Consider the following 22,691-nt stretch of genomic DNA (forward strand, 5'->3'; position numbering starts at 1 on the left):
GCTTCCCAGGCTGGTCTCAAACTCCTGAGCTCCTCAAGTGATTCTCTGGCCTCAGCCTCCTGAGTAGTTGGGATTACACACATACATAACTGGGCCCTCTTATCAAGACTTTAAATATTCTGTGTTTTTCCATTGTTGACTTAAAATGTATTCTTTTTTCTTTAATAGTGGATGAGATTCCTGAAAATCCTGTAAAAAGGTAGGACTTAAAGATTTTAAAAGTATATGTTACCTAAGGCAATTTAGAGAAAAGAAACTAACATCTGTTGAGTGTTGTATTCTGGAGTAGACACTATTTTACGTGCTTATCTCATCTCATATAGTTATCACAGCAATTTTGAAAGGTTCTCTGTTATTATAACCTACTTTTTCCTAGTTAGCCAACTGTGGTTAGAGAGGTTGATTAATTGTCCCATGTCCCCATAGTTAACAAGTAGCTGATTATGATTTGACTGGCAGCCTGCCTCACTCCCAAATCCCTTCTCTTGCCCCTCTGCATAGATTGGCAGAGACCTGTATAGCACTAGAATCAAGGGATAGGTCCAGACCAGATCAATTCAGAAAGTCAAATTTAGTTAACTCTGATTTATAGTTTTTCTTAGAAGCCTTGTTAGTCTAAGAGTTTTTTCTAGTATATTTCAGTGGCAATTTCAGTGGTAATCAGTATCTTGTTTTTGCCATCAAATATTTTAGGGCAGATCTCACTCAGCTATAGCCACAAGAGCATAGGTTTAACATAAACAAGACCAGCCACTTTCTAAAGAGGAAATATTTTTTTCTAAGTGAAGGATATTTGTGTTACATTTACTTATCATATTAGTTATATTTAGCATATAAATAGAGGCTATTTATAATTGATTTCTCTACTTATTGACTCCCTAGTTTAGTTTTCCTTTTAGGACACTATCCTGCCTAATTCCATGTGCTTTTTTAAGAGTATTTTTTCTTTTTCCATGACTTTTCAATAATTTTTTTCTTTAGTTGTTAACTTTCTTCTCTGTGTAGTGTTGATTTTGTTCTATTATTTTTTCCATTCCTGGCAGCTAAGTATTTCCCATTTTTATATAGATATAATCAAAAGCACACACAATTTCAGGATTTTAAGGGATCTTAGTGACTAATCACAATACTCTCTAGTACTTCAACCTGTGTTTAACATTCTGGTTATATGGTTGTTCAGATGGAGATCTGCAACTAAAAGAGATTAAGGTGACTTATTTGTATACAGGAAGTGGCAGAAATGAGATTTGAACTCATTTCAAAGCCTGTTACTCTTCCTTCTTTACCGTCAGTTGGTGAGTGTTTTAATAATAGAAAGGGAAAGTGGGTCTAGTGAACACAGTGGATGAGCCTAGGAAGGGAATTAGCTGGGAACCCAATGGAAGAGAAGAATTAAGTTAGTAGGGGAAGGTCAAGTTTGAGGAGAAATAACACTGGGCTAGATAGGAATAAGGGTTTTAGAAAAGAGAACTGAATATTGGGGTTTATGGCAAGTTTCATAAAGATAAATTATAGTAATGAAGAAGACAGGATGTTGGGAGTTATCTAGAAATGCATATTTATGTAGGTGGTTCAAAGGAGTCCTGAATAGGTTGCTGCTGTTTTGTTTGTTTAGAGTGACTGACCAACTTCAAAGTTTCTATTGAAAGATGTTAAAAGAATTTGAGCTATTGGGAAGAGTCTCTATAGCAGATTGAATTGTAGTATTATCTACTTCCACCCCACCTTATAGAGGGGTGGCTCAGAGTCCCTCCAGTACCAGAGGACTGAAGTTTCCTGAACTATATAGATCTGTGCACCAGAACACGTATTCTCTAACCTCTGCCTCTTTTCCCAATTCACTGATTGTCCTTCCCATTACCAGGTAGGGTAGGGCTGGGGTAGGATTGTCTGACAAATCAGTCATGTACCTTCAGTTTGGTAGTTGGTAACATGCCTATGCTGGGGGAAGATGACTGAAATTCCATTTAGCTTTCTTTCTAGCAGCAGTAAAATTGAGAGCTCTGACTCTTGGTCATTTGAGTCCACTCTTTTAGTAATGTGTGCTTTTATTGGCTGAAGATATACAGGTAGGAGACTGCCATAGAGCCTTGCAGAAGAGGGATCTGGAAGTGGGAGCCCATAGAAAGAAAGATATTTAGCTAGTACTTAGGGAAATAGAGATACAACTACGAAGACTCTGTTTTTCCAGAAGTTTCTCTCCTTTGGTATCTGACTGTCTATGGAGGTTTTTAAGAGCTTAGTACTTTATGTGGCCCTGAATATGACAGAGTCTATCTAGGGAAAATAATTAGATTTTATAATTAAGTTTTAATATTTCTGGGAAGAGTATTTTTAATAACAATATATACATTTGTCCTTTGAAATCCATACATTTAACTTTCAAGTATTTTAGAAGTTTGAGGGAAGATTCTGCACTGTTTTACAAAAAAGGGAAGCAATGGGGGCCTGCTTAAGTGGTTTCCAAGCAGAAGAATCAGGACTGCCATTTTTAAGTGACACAGATTAGTCTTTGAACCAGAAATAGATCATGGAGAAGGGACAGTGGACCTTTTAACCTTATTTTAGGTTATCGGGTTTCTTCCAGTTCAGGTAACAAAGGTTATGTCAGCCATTACTTGGATTTTAAGTTCTGCCTCCAGGACATAGAATTTGTGAAGCCCAATTCTTCTCAGGCTCTACCAATATATTGGCTGTCATGATTTGTTATGGAACTGTGGGTGAGTCTTCATGGACCGTTCCATAACTTGGGAGAGGAGGAAGTAGAAATAGGTAATTAAGATCTTTTCCATAACAGAGGCCAAATTATAATTATATTGAGACATTATTTAAATACAGATAGTTGACTTTTCACTAGATTTGCTTTTTTGTTTGTTTGTTTTGTTTTGGGAGGGCACCCAGGTATGAAACTGCAAATTGCTTAAAGAAATGAACACACTCATTTTTGTTGTATATTTTTATTCTAAAGGCTTTGCAACAAACCATCTATTGATCACTCACAATCTACGTCAGCTAATGAAGACTCTGATTTTGATACTGAGGTAAAGAGGTCTCTTGCAAAATTAATTTTCTCATTCTGGATCTAATTTTCTATAACATTTACTCTTAAAATTTAGTAGTAATCTACCTACAATCATTTTATGTTCGTTATGGAAAGTTCATCAGAGAAACACGGTTTTACAGAAACATGACTAAACATTTTTGAACATTTTTTACTTTGATAAATAACTAAGACTTGGTAAATATGTAGAGGGAGTGGGAGTGAAAAAAGAATGGGCTGGAAAATACATAGTGACAGGAAAATTGTATTAAGCAAAGCTTTCTCATAACAGAGCAAATTTTAAATTTGGTCAATGTTGATTTGAATAAACATTCTTATCGTGCATAACTTTTAAGTTATACTAAGATGGATTTTTAATATTTATGCTGAAATAAACCTTTAATGGATCTGATTACTTATTATAGTAATCATGGAATCTCCTTGATGCCTTTTTGTTCAAAAACTGTACAACAGATAGCATATACTTTTCTTTCTTAAACACATTATTTTAGTATTATATAAATAGTTTTTAGGGGTGAGTTTTTTCCTATTTCTATATTTGGTTATGTAACTAGACTAAAATAATATTAGCAATCGTGAAAATTTAGCTGGGTATGGTGGTGCATGCCTGCAGTCCAAGCTACTCAGGAGGCCGAGGTGGCAGAATTGCTTGAGCCCAGGAGTCTGACCCCAGCCTGGGCAACTTAGCAGGAACCTGCCTCTGATTTTAAAAAGATCGTGAAAATGTAGAAATTTAAATTTTCTTTCTCAAAATCTGTATTCCAATAAGATTCCACTGTCATTTCTATGTCATTTCATTAAGAATATATTTAAAACTCTTCCCAATTGAAGAATAGTTGTTTTGTCCAAATAACAAGTTCTAGAAGCAGAGACTCTTAATAACTATATAGTGTGATTTAATTTCAGAATTATTTATGTTGTAGTTCTTAAAAATATCCAGATAAAATCCTTACATCACATACTAAGATTTCAAATTTCAGAAGTTTTTGTATTTATTAAATAATCATTTTAAAACTCCTTTATTACTATGAGCTACTGGAGGTTAGGGAACTTTTTTTTTGTATCCTGGAGTACCACAAATGAACAGACAAATGCGTTTCTATATAATGGGATGTTAGCAGTAATATAATATGCCTAACATATCTAATAATTAAATCCATTCATTTATAAGATATGGCCTAAATGTATATTCCCTTTTATATTTAGGATGTATAAGCTCAGATGTGTTATGCTGAGAAAATGTGTCATAAATAAGAAGAAAATAAATTAGAAATGTATCAACAATAGGAAAGAGGGTTAAAGTGTTAATATATTTTCTAGTGTCTTCCAGCTGTAAGCATAAATTAAGATTTTAGATTTAAAGTATTTAAACTTTTTAAAAGCCCAACCCATATTCTACTAAATATATCTTTTCAATCCATATATTACTGTTTAGAATTCTGATTAGTATTTTCTTTCCAAGTGGAATGTTGATGGAATATTTCTTTTTCCATTTTTCTTTCTCTGAAGTAATAATGTTCTAGCTTTTAGGAAGTGGTAGACGACTATGTTTAACAAGCTGAATGTCTTGTTTTACAGTATGGAATTCAATTCTGTGTCACAGAAATGTTTGCCAGAAACTATTATAAATGCTAAGCAGTATTATTCAAAATACAGCATGAACCAAAGTTTCTGTTATACATCTATGTTTCTCCATGTACCTTACTGCGTGTGATGTTTTTCTTTCTCTTCCTTGGCTTTGGCTTTTTTTCTTGGCTTTCTTTCAAGTTCATACTTGATTGACTGGTCAAGTTACATCTTTTTGTTTGTTTGTTTCTTTCTCCCTCCTCCCTAGTCTTTTAAAAATGATTTATCTCAACCTATGTTTTTCCTCATAGAACACATTCTCTACAGCATCTCTTCTTTCAATCCATGTGTGCATGTATGTCTTCACTGAAGCATACTTAGTGTAGCTTTCTACTTAGTAACTATGTGAGGTGTTTATTGACCTATCATTGACCTACAAGATTTATTCTTTTTTTCTCTGTTTCTTGGAAAGAGGTGAATTTATACATCATTTGTCCTTAGCTTTATGAGAAACAGAATAGAAACACAGTAAAGAATTAGAAAGCAACCCACTACTGCAGCTTAAGAAATGTGAAGCTGAAGAGGGGGATGAAGGAAATTTATTTATTTATTTTAAAATTATTATTATACTTTACATTCTGGGGTATATGTGCAGAACATGCAGATTTGTTACATAGGTATACATGTGCCATGGTGGTTTGTTGCATCCATCACCCCGTCATCTACATTAGGTATTTCTCCCAATGCTATCCCTCCGCTAGGCCCCACCACCTCTCTCCTATCCCTTCCCTAGCCCCCCACTCCCCAACAGACCCCAGTGTGTGATGTTTCCCTTCCTGTGTCCATGTGTTCTCACTGTTCAATACCCGTTTATGAGTGAGAACATGCGGTGTTAGGTTTTCTGTTCTTGTGTCAGTTTGCTGAGAATGATGGTTTCTAGCTTCATCCATGTCCCTGCAAAGGACATGAACTCATCCTTTTTATGGTATTCCATGGGTATATATGCCACATTTTCTTTATCCAGTCTATCATTGATGGACATTTGGGTTGGTTCCAAGTATTTTCTATTGTGAACAGTGCTGCAATAAACATACGTGTCCATGTGTCTTTATAGCAGAATGATTTATAAGCCTTTGGGTATATACCCAGTAATGGGATTGCTGGGTCAAATGGTAGTTCTAGTTCTAGATCTTTGAGGAATTGCTACATTGTCTTCTACCATGGGTGAATGTGAACTGATTTACACTCCCACTAACAGTGTAAAAGCATCCTATTTCTCCACATCCTCTCCAGCATCTGTTGTCTCCTGATTTTTTAATGATCACTATTCTAACTGGCATGAGAAGGGGAAGAATTTATTCAAGAGAGGCAAGATAAATGTAAAGATTGAGTAAAGTCGAGTCAGATTATTATAAAAACACATCATAAACTAGAATTTAATGAGAGCAGGAACTCTTTACATTATAAAATATAATAGAAATTATTTTAAATGTAAATTAAGAAAAGAAAGTTAGATAATAAAAAAATTGCTGAGATTCAGCTATAATATATTATAGCTGATTTTTATGAAGAACTGAAAGAAAATTTAAGGGTGCTATACTTAACATTAATCTACTGTACATTTAAAAGAAAAAATTACTAAGGTGATTTGATTATATGAATGTATCAAATGATCACATTTACTTAAAAAATATGTACATCTATTATGTATCAGTTTTTAAAAAAGAAATTTTTATCCTCACATCTTTGAATTTAGCAAAGTTATGTCTTATATTTTATCTAGTAGGACCTGTGTTTATAAAAATGCACAGTGAAACCTGTTTTCAGATTTATTATGAATTTTTTTTCTTTTTAAAGTCAAGCCTGTGAGTGCATATTATGAATTCTTAATTTTTGACTCTTGCTTCTTGTTTAACTTTTCTAACTTAGTGTTTGGCATATCCATGACTTAACTAATTTATCTGATTCTTTCATATAATCTTGATAGCTGTTTTAGATGTTTCTAAGAATAAAGAAAGAAAAGAAATAAATATATTACATTTAATCTTTTCATTAGTTAACATTTCTGGTTATATAAAGGGGGTTCTTAATTTTATCCATTCAATGAGAAAATAAATTTCAAGGTACAATTCTCTTAAAGAAATAAATTCAGGGAAGAAGATGGAGGAATAGAAAGCTCTACTGTTCCCTCCCCCGCCCCCGCCACAAGGATACCAAGTCAACAAGTATCTACGTAGAAAAAAAATACCTTCATTCATAAGAACCAAAAGTAAGGTGAACACTCACAGTACCTACTTTTAACTTCATATCACTGAAAGAGGCACTGAAGAGACTTTTTAAAGTCCTGAATGGCTGGCATCACCCCTCCCCCATTCCCAGCAGTCTGACATAGTGTGGAGAGTCTCTCTGGGTGCTGGGGGAGGGAGAACACAGCAAACGTGAGGCAGTGAACTCAGTGCTGTTCTGTTAGAGAAAAAAGGAAAATTAGACCAAATTCAGCTGATGTCCAATTATGGAGGGAGCATTTAAACCAGCCCTAGGAGGAGGAAAATCACCAGGCCCAGAGGTCTGAACTTGAGTGCCTGAAACCTTGCAACTGATGGCTACAGTACTCTGTGTATCCAAGTACACTCAAAAGACAGTCTAGGTCATAAGGACTGCAACTCATAGGTGAGTCCTAGTGCCGAATTAGGCCAAGAGATAACAAACTGAATGGGGGGGATATGCCACATTGAGACATCAGCTGGGGTAGCCAAAGGAGTGTTGGCATCAACACTCCCCTAACCTCAGGCTGCACAGCTCACAGTTCCAAAAGGCCCCTTTCTTCTGCTTGAGGAAAGAATGAGGAGGACTTTTACATCTAAGATACCAGCTGAGCCACAGCAGCAAGATAGGGCACTGGTCAGAGTTGTGAGGCCCCCCCATTCCAGGCCCTGGCACTCTGATGACATTTCTGGACATACCCTGGGCCAAAAGGGAACCTGCTGCCTTGAAGGAAAGAACTCAGTCCTGGACTGGCAGCACTCCTCACCTGCTAACTGAAGGGCTCTTAGGCCTTTAATAACCAACAGTGACATCCAGGTCAAAGGCCTTGGGTGAGCCTCTGTGACTTGCTGACCTCAGGTAAAATAGCACATAACCAGCTATGGTGGCAATGGGGCAAAATCTTAGCAGAAGGGAAAATAAAGGGGACTTTGTCTTGTACCTTAGGTATCAGCATGGCCATGGGGTTGGGGGGCAGGGGTAAAGCACCAAGTAGGCTCTTGAAGGTCCCTGATTCTAAGATTTGACTCTTGGATGGCATTTTTGGACATGCTTGGTCCAGAGGGGAGCCCACGCCCCTGAAAGCTGAGTCGCAGGCCAGGCAGCATTTATGACAAGCTGATTTGAGAGACTTTGGGCCTTAGGAGAACATAGACAGTAATCTGGTGGTACTTCTCATGGCCTGAGGTGGTGGTGGTTATGGGGTAAGGCTCCTCTCCCTTTGGAAAGGAAAAGGAAAATTGGGAAGGATGTCATCATGTAGTTTGAATGCCGGCTCACCTGCAGTACTGCAGAACACCAGGTAGACTTCTAAAGGTTTGACTCTGGTTGCTGACTCCTGGACAGCACTTCTGGACCCACCTGGGGTTTGAGAGACTTCACTGCCTTTAACTCGAGGACACAGGCCTGGGTGGCTTTGTCACCTGTTGATTGTAGGACTCCAGAGCCTTGAGTGAACATAGGCAGTAGCCATGGAGTGGTTACAGCAGGCCTTGGGTGAGACCAAGTACTGTGCTGGCTTCAGGTCTGACCCAGTGCAGTTATAGTGGCGGTGGCCACGGGGCGCCTGTGTCACTGCACCCCCAGCTTTAGGTGGCTTAGAACAAAGAGAGAGAGTCTATATATTTGGGAAAAAGTAAGGGAAGAGAACAAGAGTCTATGCCTGGTAGTCCAGATAATTCTTCAAGACCATCAAGGTGATACCTTTATGAGTATGCAAGAATCACAGCCTTACTGGGCTTGGGGTGCTCCCTAAAGCAGATAAAGCTTAGATTACAAGACCCAATTCCTTTGAAACATCTGGAAATCTTTCCCAAGAAGGATGGCTACAAATAAGCCCAGACAGTGAAGACTGCAATAAACAGCTAAACCTTCAATGCCTGGACACTGAAGAGCATATACTAGAATCAGCTTCATTCAGGAAAATATGACCTCACCAAATGAACTAAATAAGGCACCAAGGACCAATCCAGAAGAAACAGAGATATGTGACCTTTCAGACAGGTAATTCAAAATAGCTGTATTGAGGAAAATTCAAGATAACAGAGAGAAGGATTTCTGAATTCGATCATATAAATTCAGCAAAGAGACTGAAATAATTTAAAAGAATCAGACAAAAATTCTGGAGCTGAAAAAATACAATTGGATTTTTTATTTGTTTTAAATCGAAGATTTTATATTTGTTTAAACTCTTATTTGGACATATGTATGTATTTGAGTAAACAGGCATATAGGCAAGACAATGATGGCCTCTGGACAACTAAGACAAACCAACAGAAAGAGATGGTGCTGCAACACCAGATTTGCTCAGGACTTGGTGAATCCCAGTACGTGCAGTGAACAGCAAGATGTAAGCCAAACAAAAGGAATGAGAGATTGAGCCAGCAGAAACTCACTCTGGATTTCTCAGCCTTGAGACATGGGCTTCAAGATAGCGTGACTAGTAAGGAAGCACCTGTTCCTGCTGCTCTCTTGGCCACTCAGTGGTCACCACTCATGAGCCTCACACAGCAGCTGGCAGAGATGTGGCAATTTGACAGATCTGCCTATAGCCCTAATAAACCACTAATGTTCATCTTTATTACAGGCAGTCTTATAAAAACTAAATTTCATCTTTTTCAACAAATAAAGGCTGGACATGGTGACTGATGCCTGTCGTCCCAGAACTTTTGGAGGCCAAGGGAGGTGGATCAACTGAGGTCAAAAGTTCGAGACCAACCTGGTCAACATGATGAAACCCCGTCTCTACTAAAAATGCAAAAATTAGCCAGGCATGGTGACACACACCTGTAGTCCCAGCTACTCGGGAGGCTGAGGTATAAGAATCGCTTGAACCTGGGAGGTGGAGGTTGGAGTGAGCTGAGTTTGTACCACTGCAATCCAGCTTGGGCAACAGAGTGAGACTCCATCTCAAAAAAAAAAAAAAATTTTTTTTCAAAGAGATAGTAACAGAGAACTTCTTAAACCTAGAGAAAGATATTAGTATCCAAATATAAGAAGGTTATAGAACATCAAGCAGATTTAACCCAAAGAAGACTATCTCAAGGCATTTAAAAATCAAACTGCCAAAGGCCAAGGACAAAGGATTCTAAAAGCAGGAAGAGAAAAGAAGCAACAGACAATGGAGCTGAAATGCATCTGGAATCTGATTTTTCAGTGGAAACCTCCTTACAAGCCATGAGAGAGTGACATGACATATTTAAAGTGCTGAAGTAAAAATCTCTTACCCTAAAATAGCATATCTGGCAAAATATTTTACTAACATGAAGGAGAAATAGAGAGGTTCCAGACAAACAAAAACCTAAGGGATTTTGTCAACACCATACGTGTCATACAAGAACTTCTAAAGGGAATTCTTTAGTTTGAAACAAAAGGATGTTAATGAGCAATAAGAAATCATCTAAAGGTATAAAACTCACTGTTAATAGTAAGTACACAGAAAAATATAGACTATTACAATACTATAATTGTGGTATATAAACTACTCATATCTTAAGTAGAAAGATAAAAAGTTGAACCAAAGAAAAATAATAACTATGACAGTTTTTCAAGACATAGTACTATAAGAAAGAAATAGAAACAAGAAAAAGTTAAAAAATGGGCAGTTGAAGTTAAAGTATAGAGTTTTTATTAGGTTTCTTTTTGCTTGTTTATGAAAATAGTGTTAAGTTGTTATCACCTTAAATCATGGGTTCTAAGATAGTATATGTAAGCCTCGAAGCTCAAACCAAAAGAACAGTGGGTTCACAAAAAACAAAAAGCTGGAAACTAAATCATATAACCAGAGAAAATTACCTTCACTAGAGGAAGACAGGAAGGAGAATAACAAGGAAGAGAAGACCACAAAATAAACAGAAAATAAATAACAAAATGGCAGGAGTTAAGTCCTTACTTATCAATAATAACACTGACTATAAATGGAGTAAACTTTCCAATCAAGATATAAACTGGCTGAATGAGTGAAAAAACAAGACCCATCGATCTGTTGCCTTTAATAAACACACTTAATTTACCTTTAAAGTCCACATAGACTGAAAATAAAGGTATGGAAGAAGATATTCCATGCCAATGGAAATCAAAAAAGAGCAGGAATCACTATGCTTACATCAGAAAAAATAGATTTCAATACAGAAACTGTAAGAAGAGACAAAGAGGGTCACTATATAATGATAAAAGGGTTAATTCAGCAAGAGGATATAACAAATATAAGTATATATACACTCAACATTGGACAACCCCACTATATGAAAAAATATTATTAGAGCTAAAGGGATAGGCCTCAATATAATAATAGCTGGATACTTCAACAACCCACATTCAGCATCAGACAGATCTTCCAGACAGAAAAATCAATAATCATTCTTGAGGATAGATTATGTTAGGTCACAAAACAAGCCTAAAACATTAAAAAATTTAAATAATGTCAGACATCTTCACTGACCACATAGAATAAAACTAAACAAGAGGAGTTTGGGAAACTGTACAAGCACATGGAAATTCAGCAATATGCTCCTGAATGACTAGTGGGTCAATGAAGAAATTAAGAAGGAAATTAAAATATTTCTTGAAATGAATGATAATGAAAACCCAGCATGCAAGAAACCTGTAGGATACAGCAAAAACAGTACTCAGAGGGAACTGCTACAAGTGCCTACATCCAAAATGAGAAAAAACTTCAAATAAAAAACCTAATAATGCATCTTAAGAATTAGAAAACCAAGAGCAAATCAAACCCAAAGCTCATAGAAGAAAATAAATAATAAGGATCAGAGCAGAAATAAATGAAATTAAAATAAAAAACACAAAAGATCAATGAAACAAAAGTTGATTTTTTTAAAAAGTTAAAAAGATTGACAAACCCTTAGCCACACTATGAAAAAAAGAAGACCTAAATAAATAAAACCAGAAATGAAAAGGAAGACATGAAAACTGATACTACAGAAATTCAAAAGATTGTTAGTGGCTACTGTGAGCAACTATATGCCAATAAATTAGAAAATCTAGAAGTGATAGACAAATTCCTAGATATGTACAACCTACCAAGACTGAATCAGAAAGAAATATAAAACCTTAACAGACCAATAACAGGTAATAAGATTGAAGCTGTAATAAAAAGTCTTCCAGTAAAGATAAGCCTGGGACTAGATGGCTTCACTGCTCAATTCTACCAGACATTTAAGGAAGAAATAATACCAATCCTGCTCAAACTATTCTGAAAAACAGAAGAAGACAGAAAATTTCCAAATTCATTCTATGGGAAAAGTATTACCCTAATACCAAAATCAAAAACACATCAAAAAACAAAACTACAGGCTAATATCTCTGATGAATATTTATGCAAAAATCCTCAATGGAATATTTGCAAACTTAATTCAATAATACATTGGAAAGATTATCACAACCAAGTGGGATTCATCCCTGGGATGCAAGGCAAGGATGGTTCAACATATGCAAATGAATCAATGTGATATATCAACAGAATGAAGGATAAAAATCATATGATAATTTTAATTGATGCCCCAAAAAAGCATTTGATAAAATTCAACATCCCTTCATGATAAAAATCCTCAACTGGATATGGAAGGAGCATACCTCAACCATAAAAGCTATATATGGCAGACCCACAGCTAGTTATCATACTGAATGGGGAACCCAAATTTGCGTTTCCTTTAAGATGTGGGACACAACAAGGATGCCCTCTGTCACCACTGTTATTCCACATAGTACTGGAAGTTCTAGCCAGAGCAATCAGGCAAGACAAAGATATAAGGGACATCGAAATTGGAAAGGAGAAAGTCAAATTATCCTTGTTTGTAGATGATATGATCTTATATTTGACAAAACCTAAAGACTCCACAAGTCAACTATTGGAACTGATAAATTAATTCAGTAAAGTGGCAGGATACAAGGTTAACATACAAACATTGGTAGCATTTCTAGATGCCAACAGTGAACAATGTGAAAAAGAAATTTACAACAGCCACGTGTAAAGTTAAATACCTAGGAACTAACTTAACCCAAGAAGTGAAAGATCTCTACAATGAAATGTATAAAACATTGGTAAAGAAATGGAATAGAATACCAAAAAATGAAAAAATATTCTATGTTCATGAATTGGAAGAATCAATATGTTAAAAGTTTCATACTACCCCAAAGAATCTACAGATTCAATGCAATCTCATAAAAATATAAATTACATTCTTTATAGAAATAGAAAAAATTATCCAAAAATTTATATGAAAACACAAAAGACCCAGAGTAGCCAAAGCTCTCCTATAAAAATAAGAAGTCTGGAGAAATCACATTACCTGACTTTAAATTATAATACAGAGCTATAGTAACCAAAGCAGCATGTTACTGGCATAAAAGCAGATACATTGACAAATGCAACAGAATAGAAAACCCAGAAATAAAGCCACATACCTACAGTGAACATATTTTTTAAAAAGGTGCCAAGAACATACACTGGAGGAAAAGACAGTCTCTTCAATACATGATGCTGGGAAAATTGAATATCTATATACGGAAGAATGAAACTAGACTCCTATGTCTTTTTAATTTTTTTTTTTTGAAACAGAGTCTGGATCTGTCACCCACGCTGAGTGCAGTGGTGTGATATTGGCTCACTGCAACCTCTGCCTTCCAGATTCAGATGATTTTCCTACCTCAGCCTCCCAAGTAGCTGGGATTACAGGCACCTACCACTATGCCTGGCTAATTTTTGTATTTTTAGTAGAGTAGGGGTTTCGCCATGTTGGCCAGGCTGGTCTCAGACTCCTGACCTCAGATAATCCACCTGCCTCAGGCTCCCAAAGTGTTGGAATTATGGGCATGAGCCTGCCGCACCTGACCTAGATTCCTTTCACTCATCATATACCAAAGCCAAATAAAAATGGGTTAAAGACTTAAATTTAAGACCTCAAACTATGAAACTAGTACAAGAAAACATTGGGAAAATCTCTAGGACAATAGTTTAAGTAAAAATTTCTTGAACAATACCCCACAAGCACAGGCAACAAAAGCAAAAATGGACAAATGTGATCACATGAAATTAAACAACTTCTGCACAGCAAAGGATGCAGTCCAACAAAATGAAGAGACGATCCACAGGATGGGAGAAAATATTTGCAAACCACCCATCTGACAAGGGATTAATAACCAGAATACGTAAGAAGTTCAAACAACTCTATGGAAAAAAAATCTAATAATCTAATAAAAAAATGGTCAAAAGATTTGAACAGATATTTCTCAAAAGAAGATATACAAATGGAAAATAGGCATATTAAAAGGTACTCAGCATCATTGATCACAGAGAAATGCAAATCAAAACTACAATGAGATATTATCTTGCCTCAGCTCAAATGGCTTATATCCTAAAGATAGGCAACAAGAAGTGCTGGTGAGGATGTGAAGAAAAGGGAATCCTTGTACACTATGGATGGGAATGTAAATTAGTACAACCACTGTGGTTAGAACAGTTCAGACAAGCCTCAAAAAACTAAAAATTGAGCTGCAATCTGATCCAGCAATCCCACTGCTGTGTACATATCCAAAAGAAAGGGAATCAGTATATCAAAGAGATATCTGCACTTCTATATTTGTTGCAGCACCATTTATAATAGCTAAGATTTGAAGCAAACTAAGGTTCCATCAACAGATGAATGGATAAAGAAAATGTGGTACCGATAGATATACAATGGAGTACTATTTAGCCATAAAAAAGAATGAAATCTGGCCAGACGCAGTGGCTCATGCCTGTAATACCAGCACTTTGGGAGGCCCAGGTGGGAAGATCATGAGGTCAAGAGATGAAGACCAACCTGGCTAACATGGTGAAACCCTGTCTCCACTAAAAATACAAAAATTAGCCAGGAGTGTTGGTGTGCTACTTGGGAGGTTGAGGCTGGAGAATTGCTTGAACCTTGGAGGTGGAGGTTGCAGTGAGCTGAGATTGTGCCACTGCACTCCAGTCTGGCTATAGAGTGAAACTCCATCTCAAAACAGAAAAAAAAAGAGATCCAATCATTTACAAAACAAACATTGCATGTTTTCATTTATTTCTGGGTTCTAAAAGTCAAAACAATTGAACCTGTGGGCTTAGAGAGTAGAAGGATGTTTATCAGAGGCTGGGAAGGGTAATAGGGCTTGGCAGAAGTTGGGGATGGTTAATGGATACAAAAAATTGAAAGAATGAATAAGACCTACTATTGTTAGCACAATACAGTGAGTATAGTCAATAATAATTGTATATTTTTAAATAACTTAAAGAATTTAATTGGATTGCCTGCAACTCACAGAATAAATGCCTTGAAGAATGTAATTGGATTGCCTGCAACTCACAGCATAAATGCTTGAAAGGATGGTTACTCCATTCTCCATGATGTGCTTATTTCACATTGTATACCTGTATCAAAACATCTCATGTACCTTATAAATATGTACACTTACTACGCACCCACAAAAATAAATAAAAAATTAAAATAAATGAAATAAATTTGGAAATTATTTCTGGAGGTATTCTCATTTCTAATAACATCAGTACATAATAGACATACATGCATACATCAAAATGCAACCCAAATTTATGATTTTCTAAAATAAACTACCTGTTATCATAGGATTACAAGAAAGTTAAGATTTCTAAGAAAGTATCAACAATTATCTCTAGAAGATGATTTTCTAATTTTAAAAACATCTCTGGCAACAAAGACACGTTATGTTATTGTCAGGAAGCTTTATTAACTTTAATATTCATAGTTGTTAACCTTTACACATAAATTATTGCATCTCTAAAACTTAGGAATTCTGCTGACTTGATTTTTTTGTGTGGAGAATGGGGTCTTACTATATTGCCCAGGGAGATCTCAAACACCCGGTCTCAAGCTACCCTTGCACCTCTGCCTCCATAAGTGTTGGGATTACAGGAGTGAGCCATGATGCCTGGCCTGACTTGGTTTGTAGTCCTTTTTTCCTCTCCTCATGTGAATATGGGGTCCTACTGGAGCAGCATCTCGAGTTGCTGTTTTAGAATGACATCTTTTCATTCAATTTAAAATGCATATTACCATAATATTTCAGAAATCAATTGCTGTGTATATTAGTAAAAGTATATTTTATATCCTTGAAACAAATGTTGAAATCTGTAATTAAAATTTTGAATCTCAAGATTTTTTTCTCTTCTTGCTTTCATTTTAGAAATTTCAGAGAAGAGCATAGGTTTCCATTATTTAATTCTGTGAGTTTAGTATAATTTAAAAATATTCCTTCTCTTCACATTATATGCTTTTCCTGAGTAAGGTCATCCACTCTTACTTTCTGGGTGCCTCAAATTTGTTGTGTCCAACACTGAAGGCATTGTCCTTGACCCTTTCCTGACTTTTTGTAATCTACTCTATCATCTGGTTTCACCTTCCTAGGAAATAACACCTAATAAGTAGCACTGAAACATTGAAGCAGGAAAAATTCTACATTTCAGGTCTTTCTCAAATCATCAATTCAGTCACTTGCAAATTCTTTATTTTCTACCTGCATAGCATTTTTTATATCTCATTACTGTAATTCACTCTCTGACTCATAATTTTGAAATGCTCTTGTCTAATGTCCTCCCATGCCATGTTCATCTTTATTTTTTTGTTGCTGCCAAGGTGACTTTTATAAAACGTATTTATAATGATATATAACTCATCTGCTTTTGAATGGTTCCCCATTACATGATGGGAAAAGGTCACACTCTAGTGTGGGCCATATCTTTTTGTGGTTTGGCCTGATTCTCCCATTTTATCTCTCCATTCCTTTCCTTCCGTGTTCCACTTTTACCACATTATTTTGGTATCCCTCATTACCCTGTCATTTCATGCGTCATGTTTTTGTGCATGCTTCTCTGTCTAGAAATCTTTCCTACTCTCACTGTGTACTTGGTCTATGTTTCAAAATATGGGTCTATCTTTGCAGTATTTCCTGAGCTTCCCATGTAGAACTGACTGTTCTGTTCCTTGTGCCTGTACTGTACTTTATTCCTTTAGTTGTAGAACTCGTGGATTATAGTTTTCTGTTTTTATTACCTTTCATATATCTCTACCTCACTGAAATATAAGGTAGGATCTGACTTTGATTTATATTTTTAGCTTATCCCCAAATATTGATAATAATTTGATAGACACAGTAAATTTTTGTTGTCTGACTGACAGAGTGGGTGAGTGAGTAAATGCAATGTTTTCTGAAGTTGCTGTTTTTTTATTTTTAATAGGAGAACGCAACAAAGCCAGCAAATGGAAAAAGACAAAATGGTATGGGTATTATTGAGGGTGCCCCACAAAAGCACACAAATAATGAAAATTTAATTTCGATTAAAAAAATTAGAGGTGGTAAGTTAGTGAATATCTCTGAAAAGAGTGTATATTAAATACTTTGAATAGAAAACCACCAAACTGTAGATCCAAACATAATATTCACTTCTTTTCAATCATTTCTTCTGTCTTTATACTACCAACTTTTTCTTAAAGCTACTTCAATTCTTCAATTCCCTGAAATTCTTTTTTCTTTCTTTCTTTTTTTTTTTTTTTTTTTTTTTTTGTTACTTTTGTTTCACTGAAATATTTATGGGTGAAGACAAACTTGTATATGTATATAAAATTCATATACAATTTAGTGATAAATTTTCTCATGTATGTATCTGTGTATAACATTTTATAGATATGCCATCCATAGTAAAATCAGGACAAAAGGAAGAGATACAATCACATTTGGACACCAAGGTATTATCTATGGCTATTGCTGTAGTTACTATTTTAGAAAATAAGTTTTCAGTGATGTTACAACATAAAAGAGAATGCTTTTACTTCACTTTTGCACCTCTGCAATATACTCATAAAGAATTATTTTTTGGACAGGCATGGTGGCTCATGCCTGTAATCCCAGCACTTTGGGAGGCTGAGGCAGGCAGATCACCTGAGGTCAGGTGTTCGAGACCAGCCTGGTCAACATGGCAAAACCCAGTCTCTAATGAAAAAAATACAAAAATTAGCTGGGTGTGGTGGTGGTCACCTGTAATCCCAGCTACTCAGGAGGCTGAGGCAGGAGAATCACTTGAACCCAGGAGATGGAGGTTTCAGTGAGCTGAGATGGCACCACTGCACTGCAACCTGGGTGACAAAGCAAGACTCTGTCTCAAAAAAAATTATTTTCTTACACATACATAATCAGCCCATTATTAGTACAGTAATTATGTACAAAGTATATCACTGCTGCATAGTACAATTCTGTTAATTTGGAGAATTTGTCTAAAAAGTTGGTATCATATAGCACAAAAAATATAAGGCTTAGAAGTCGTAAGGAATCAGTTTGAACTCTAAAGTTAAGTTTATCTAGAAACTAAAAAAACTGTTCCATGTCAATATATGGCTAAATGCATGATTCTGTGGTCTACCTGGATGTGTAAAAGTGCTAATGAGATTCAGAGAGAAAGAGTTTGGACTGTAGTTTTGTACAATTTGAAACCTGAAAAGATAATGCCTGGGACTTGAAAGTACTACCATATTTGGATTGTCTAGTATAGATCTGCAAAAAATTTCAAAAGAAGCAAAAGCATGGGGAGTTGTAAATAAGTGAAGCTATAAACACAATAGTTTGGGTTAGTGGTGTTTTATTAAGTAGAAATCATATTCAAAAAAAGAAAAAATTGAGTAACTTTATGATAAATGAAGACTATTCTAAGGTGACACTAGAAAGAGATGAAAGGGCCTGGCTTGCTAGAAGCAGTTGCTGTATCATGATACCAGTACCAAGTTGGTCAAAAGACATGTTGTTATCCTGGTGCTTTTACTTACTAGCTATGAATTTCTGGTAAAAATTATTTAACCTATTTGAAGGTCAAGTGATGACCTTCATAAAAAGGATATTAGTACGTGCCTCTTAGGCATGTGTAATGAACAAATGCACTAAAAATTTGGAAAGCATTTTGTAAACTTGAAAGTGGGTACACTAATGCATAATAAAGTGGTCACAGGGAAATTGGTGGCTTAATAAGTATTGAGGATGCTTCATGTAAACCTGGAGGACAATAAAATGGCAGTAGCATCAAGAAAAGATTGGGAAAGTCAGAATGGACATGCGAATTTCTAGTTTGGGGAACATGTAGTTTCAGCAGACTATTATTAGAGAAATCTTCTAGGAATCTAGTTGTTTGACACTTGAGACATTCCCATGGTATTTTAAGTGTTTTGACCTTGAGTGAATTTCTGCTGTTGAACACTAATTCTGCTAGGCAGTTAGAGACTGAATTTAGATGATGGAGGCTTAGGTTATAGCAGCAAGAAGAGAAAAACAAGTAAATAACCTAGTCTTCTAAGTTGAATGTCCTTCCTATTAAGAAAACAGAGAAGGTAGTTTAGTGATTATTGAAGAGGCTTGTAGTTAGCATGGGGATGGGAGTGGCAGTAGAGTTCTGTAGTCAGAGATGTTTCTGTTTGTGACATTGAAACTGTCAACTAAAGGATGAAAGGAGCCAGCCATGGGACAGTCTAGGAGGAGGACATTCTGGGCAGAGAGGAAACAATGGATCTCATCTGTTCATTTTCTTGTTAACATCCTGGAATGACAAGAAAGTGGGGTGACCATCATCATCATCATCATCATTATTTTTATTAGTATAATATATAGAAGAGAAAATGTGAAATGAAGTTGGCTGGTACATTTTAGATGCTTCACAAGTGAATGTTCTTTTTCTGTTTTATATACTGAGGCTCAGTATACTTGAAGTTATTTCATTATTGGGAGAGAGTTGCTTATTATAGCTAATATTTGCTTGCTTATATGCAGACATAATCTAAAAGTTTTCTCATTGCTTTGTAATTTTTTTCAACCATTTTTCTATCAGTAAAAATGGTATCAAAAATTGTGTTTATTTCTCCAAGCTCTTGTTTACCTAAATGAAGCAGCTTCTGTCATGTTCTGTTTAAATGCAACATCCCACACTCCACAGTTTCTTATTGTGATGTTTTAACATTTACATATTCTATAACCAGAAATCTTTAAAATATGTAATGCTTTAAGTGTAATAGCAAGTGTGTTATGTAGTATTTTAAGTGGTCTCTTACATTTTGTTGGGAATGTAGGGTAGAGTTAGTTATTTTGAAGTTAGTCTCTTGCTGCACTACGCACATAAGCTATTGTTTGGTCTGTGAATCTATTTCTTGTAGCCTTTTAGTCTGGGTGTGTAGAGGCAATAGCTGTGTGAAGATAAGAGATAAGTTTGATTTAGAGAGCCTATGTAAGTTTATCTTTTAAATAATTTAGGTTCCCAACACACGCTTTTCTTATTTTGAAGTTATCTTAATGATAGTTTCTCTAAAAGAAGGTGTTTGGGAAATCTTTATGTAACCACTACTTCTTTTTCATCTTCTTGAAACTCATCGTTGTTATTAATTTTTACAGACGATCTCCAAGAATCACACAGCTAATGGTGGCAGTCATGTATCTGGGGCTACAGACTGTAAGACAAAATATAATATAGTAAATGGGCAAGAAAAAGGTAAAAACTGTATATCACAGAATAAGTCAATTGACGGAATGTCTCTTTGAAAACACGAGCACTAGTATAGTCTAATAACCAGAGAAAACTTCTTAAAATGACTTTTTTTTTGAGATGGAGTTTCACTCTTGTTGCCCAGGCTGGAGTGCAATGGTGTGATCTCAGCTCACCACAACCTCTGCCTCCCAGGTGCAAGCTATCCTCCTTCCCCAGCCTCTCAAGTTGCTGAGATTACAGGGGTGCACCACCATGCCCAGCTAATTTTTTTGTATGTTTAGTATAGATCGGGTTTCACCATGTTGGCAGGCTGGTTTTGAACTGCTGACTTCATGTGATCCACCTGCCTTGGTCTCCCAAAGGCGTGAACCACTGTGTTCAGCCCTTTAAAATGACTTCTGAGGTCAGGCCTCAGATTATGCCTATAATTCCAGCACTTTGGGAGCATGAGGCGGGTGGATCACCTGAGGTCGGGAGTTCAAGACCAGCCTGATCAACATGGAGAAATTTCATCTCTACTAAAAATATAAAATTAGCCAGGCATGGTGGCACCTGTCTGTAATCCCACTTACTCGGGAGGCTGAGGCAGGAAAATTGCATGAACCTGGGAGGCAGAGGTTGCAGTGAGCCACGATTGCGCCATTGCACTCCAGCCTGGGCAACAAGAGTGAGACTCCCTCTCAAAATAAAATAAAATAAAATAAAAATACACAGTGATAAATGTTCTCATGAATGTGCCTGTGAATATCATTTTTTAGGTAAAACATCTGTATTAGGAGCTGGAGAAGAGGAAGGTACAGAATCATGTCTGAATTCTGAGGTATTATCTATTGTCATTGTTGTGGTTGTTTTTAGAATATAAGCATTCAGTGATACTAAAAGAGGATGCTTTATATTACCTTCTCATTTCAGCGTGTGCTCATAAGGAATTACTTTTTTTTTCATGCCATAAAGTACAGTAATTATGTGCAGTTTCCCCTCCATAGTACTAATCGGCTTAGCATCACAAGGCATCAGTTTGGGTTCTGTAGTTAAGTTCATCTACAAACTAAAGAATTCTTCCATATCAACTTATAGCCAAATGTATGATTCTGTATTTGACCTGGATGTGTAAAAGTCCTAGTAAGATTCAGAAAGAAAGTGTTTGGACTGTAGTTATATACAACTTGAAACTTGAAAAGATAATGTCTGGAACTTGAATGTACTACTGCATTTGGATTGTCCAGTATAGATCTGCAAGGAGCACTGTAGGAGAAAGACAGTCCTGGGGAGTAGGGGGTATGTGGGAATATAAGTATGGTGGTGTTTTCATAAATAGAAATCATGTTTGAAAATTGAACACATTTGAGTACCTTTATGGCAAATGATGACATATTCCAAGGGGGCAACTATGGAAACAGATGACAGTGCCTGGCCTCTTAGAAGCAGTTGCTTTACAGTGATATAATGTGTAGAAAAGAAAATGTGACATTAAGTACCTGGCACATTTTAGATGCATCATATATAATGTTCTTATTCTTTTGTTAAGGCTTGTTTTGCTTTGCTGAAGTTATTTTTTAATAGGGAGAGAGTTGCTTACTATATCTGGTATTTGCTTGCTTTTATTTAAAGATAACCTAAAGACAAGTTTTTAAATGATTTTATTATTTTATTCAACCATTCTTTGTATCAGTAAGAATTTTTGAAAAATGATGTAGATTTTTTGAAGCTCTTGTTTACCTAAATAAAGCAGCTTCTACCATGTCCTGTTTATATTCAACATGACATACTCCACAGTTTATTATGCTAAGCTTTTTAACACTAAAAGATTATATAACTAGAAATGTTTAAAATATTTAATGATATAATAATATAGCAAGTATAGTACATAATTATTTAAATGCCCTTTCATTTTCCATGTGGAATCTAAAATTGAGTTGGATATTTTTAAGTTAGCTTCTTTCTGTGATATGCACATAAAGGTACTGTATAGTCTGTGAATATATTTCTGTGGCCTTCCAATCTCAGTGTACAGAGGCCATAGCCATATGAAGATGAAACATAAGCTTGGTCTAGAGAGCCTAAGTAAAGTTCTCTGTAGAAATGTTTTCCTTGTCAGTACATAATTTTTTAATTTTTAAGTCATTTGAAGGAAGAAATTCAGATTTTTAAAAGAAAGTGATTGGGACATTTTTGCATAACTCATTATCATTTCATTTTTAATTTAAATACATTGCTATGATTTATTTTAACAGAGCATCTCTAAGTGTCTTTCACTGATGTCTTTTGCTCATTTAT

General features: G+C 35.8%; 1 protein-coding gene across 1 annotated transcript in view; it reads left to right on the plus strand.

Moving 5' to 3' along the window:
* Window positions 1-17,413, plus strand: part of LOC116534920 (putative ankyrin repeat domain-containing protein 26-like protein) — a 33,826-nt gene extending 16,413 nt beyond the window's left edge. The window contains exons 4-6 of the mRNA XM_032255695.1: window positions 169-199; window positions 2,969-3,041; window positions 17,136-17,413. Of these exons, the coding sequence (XP_032111586.1) occupies window positions 169-199; window positions 2,969-3,041; window positions 17,136-17,291 (260 nt within the window). The 3' untranslated portion in view covers window positions 17,292-17,413. The remainder of the gene's footprint in view (window positions 1-168; window positions 200-2,968; window positions 3,042-17,135) is intronic.
* Window positions 17,414-22,691: the final 5,278 nt, after the last annotated feature.

Source organism: Sapajus apella, unplaced genomic scaffold (genome assembly GCF_009761245.1).
Source record: "Sapajus apella isolate SASKATOON/1434 unplaced genomic scaffold, GSC_monkey_1.0 scaffold90, whole genome shotgun sequence".
Taxonomy (NCBI): Eukaryota; Metazoa; Chordata; class Mammalia; order Primates; family Cebidae; genus Sapajus; species Sapajus apella.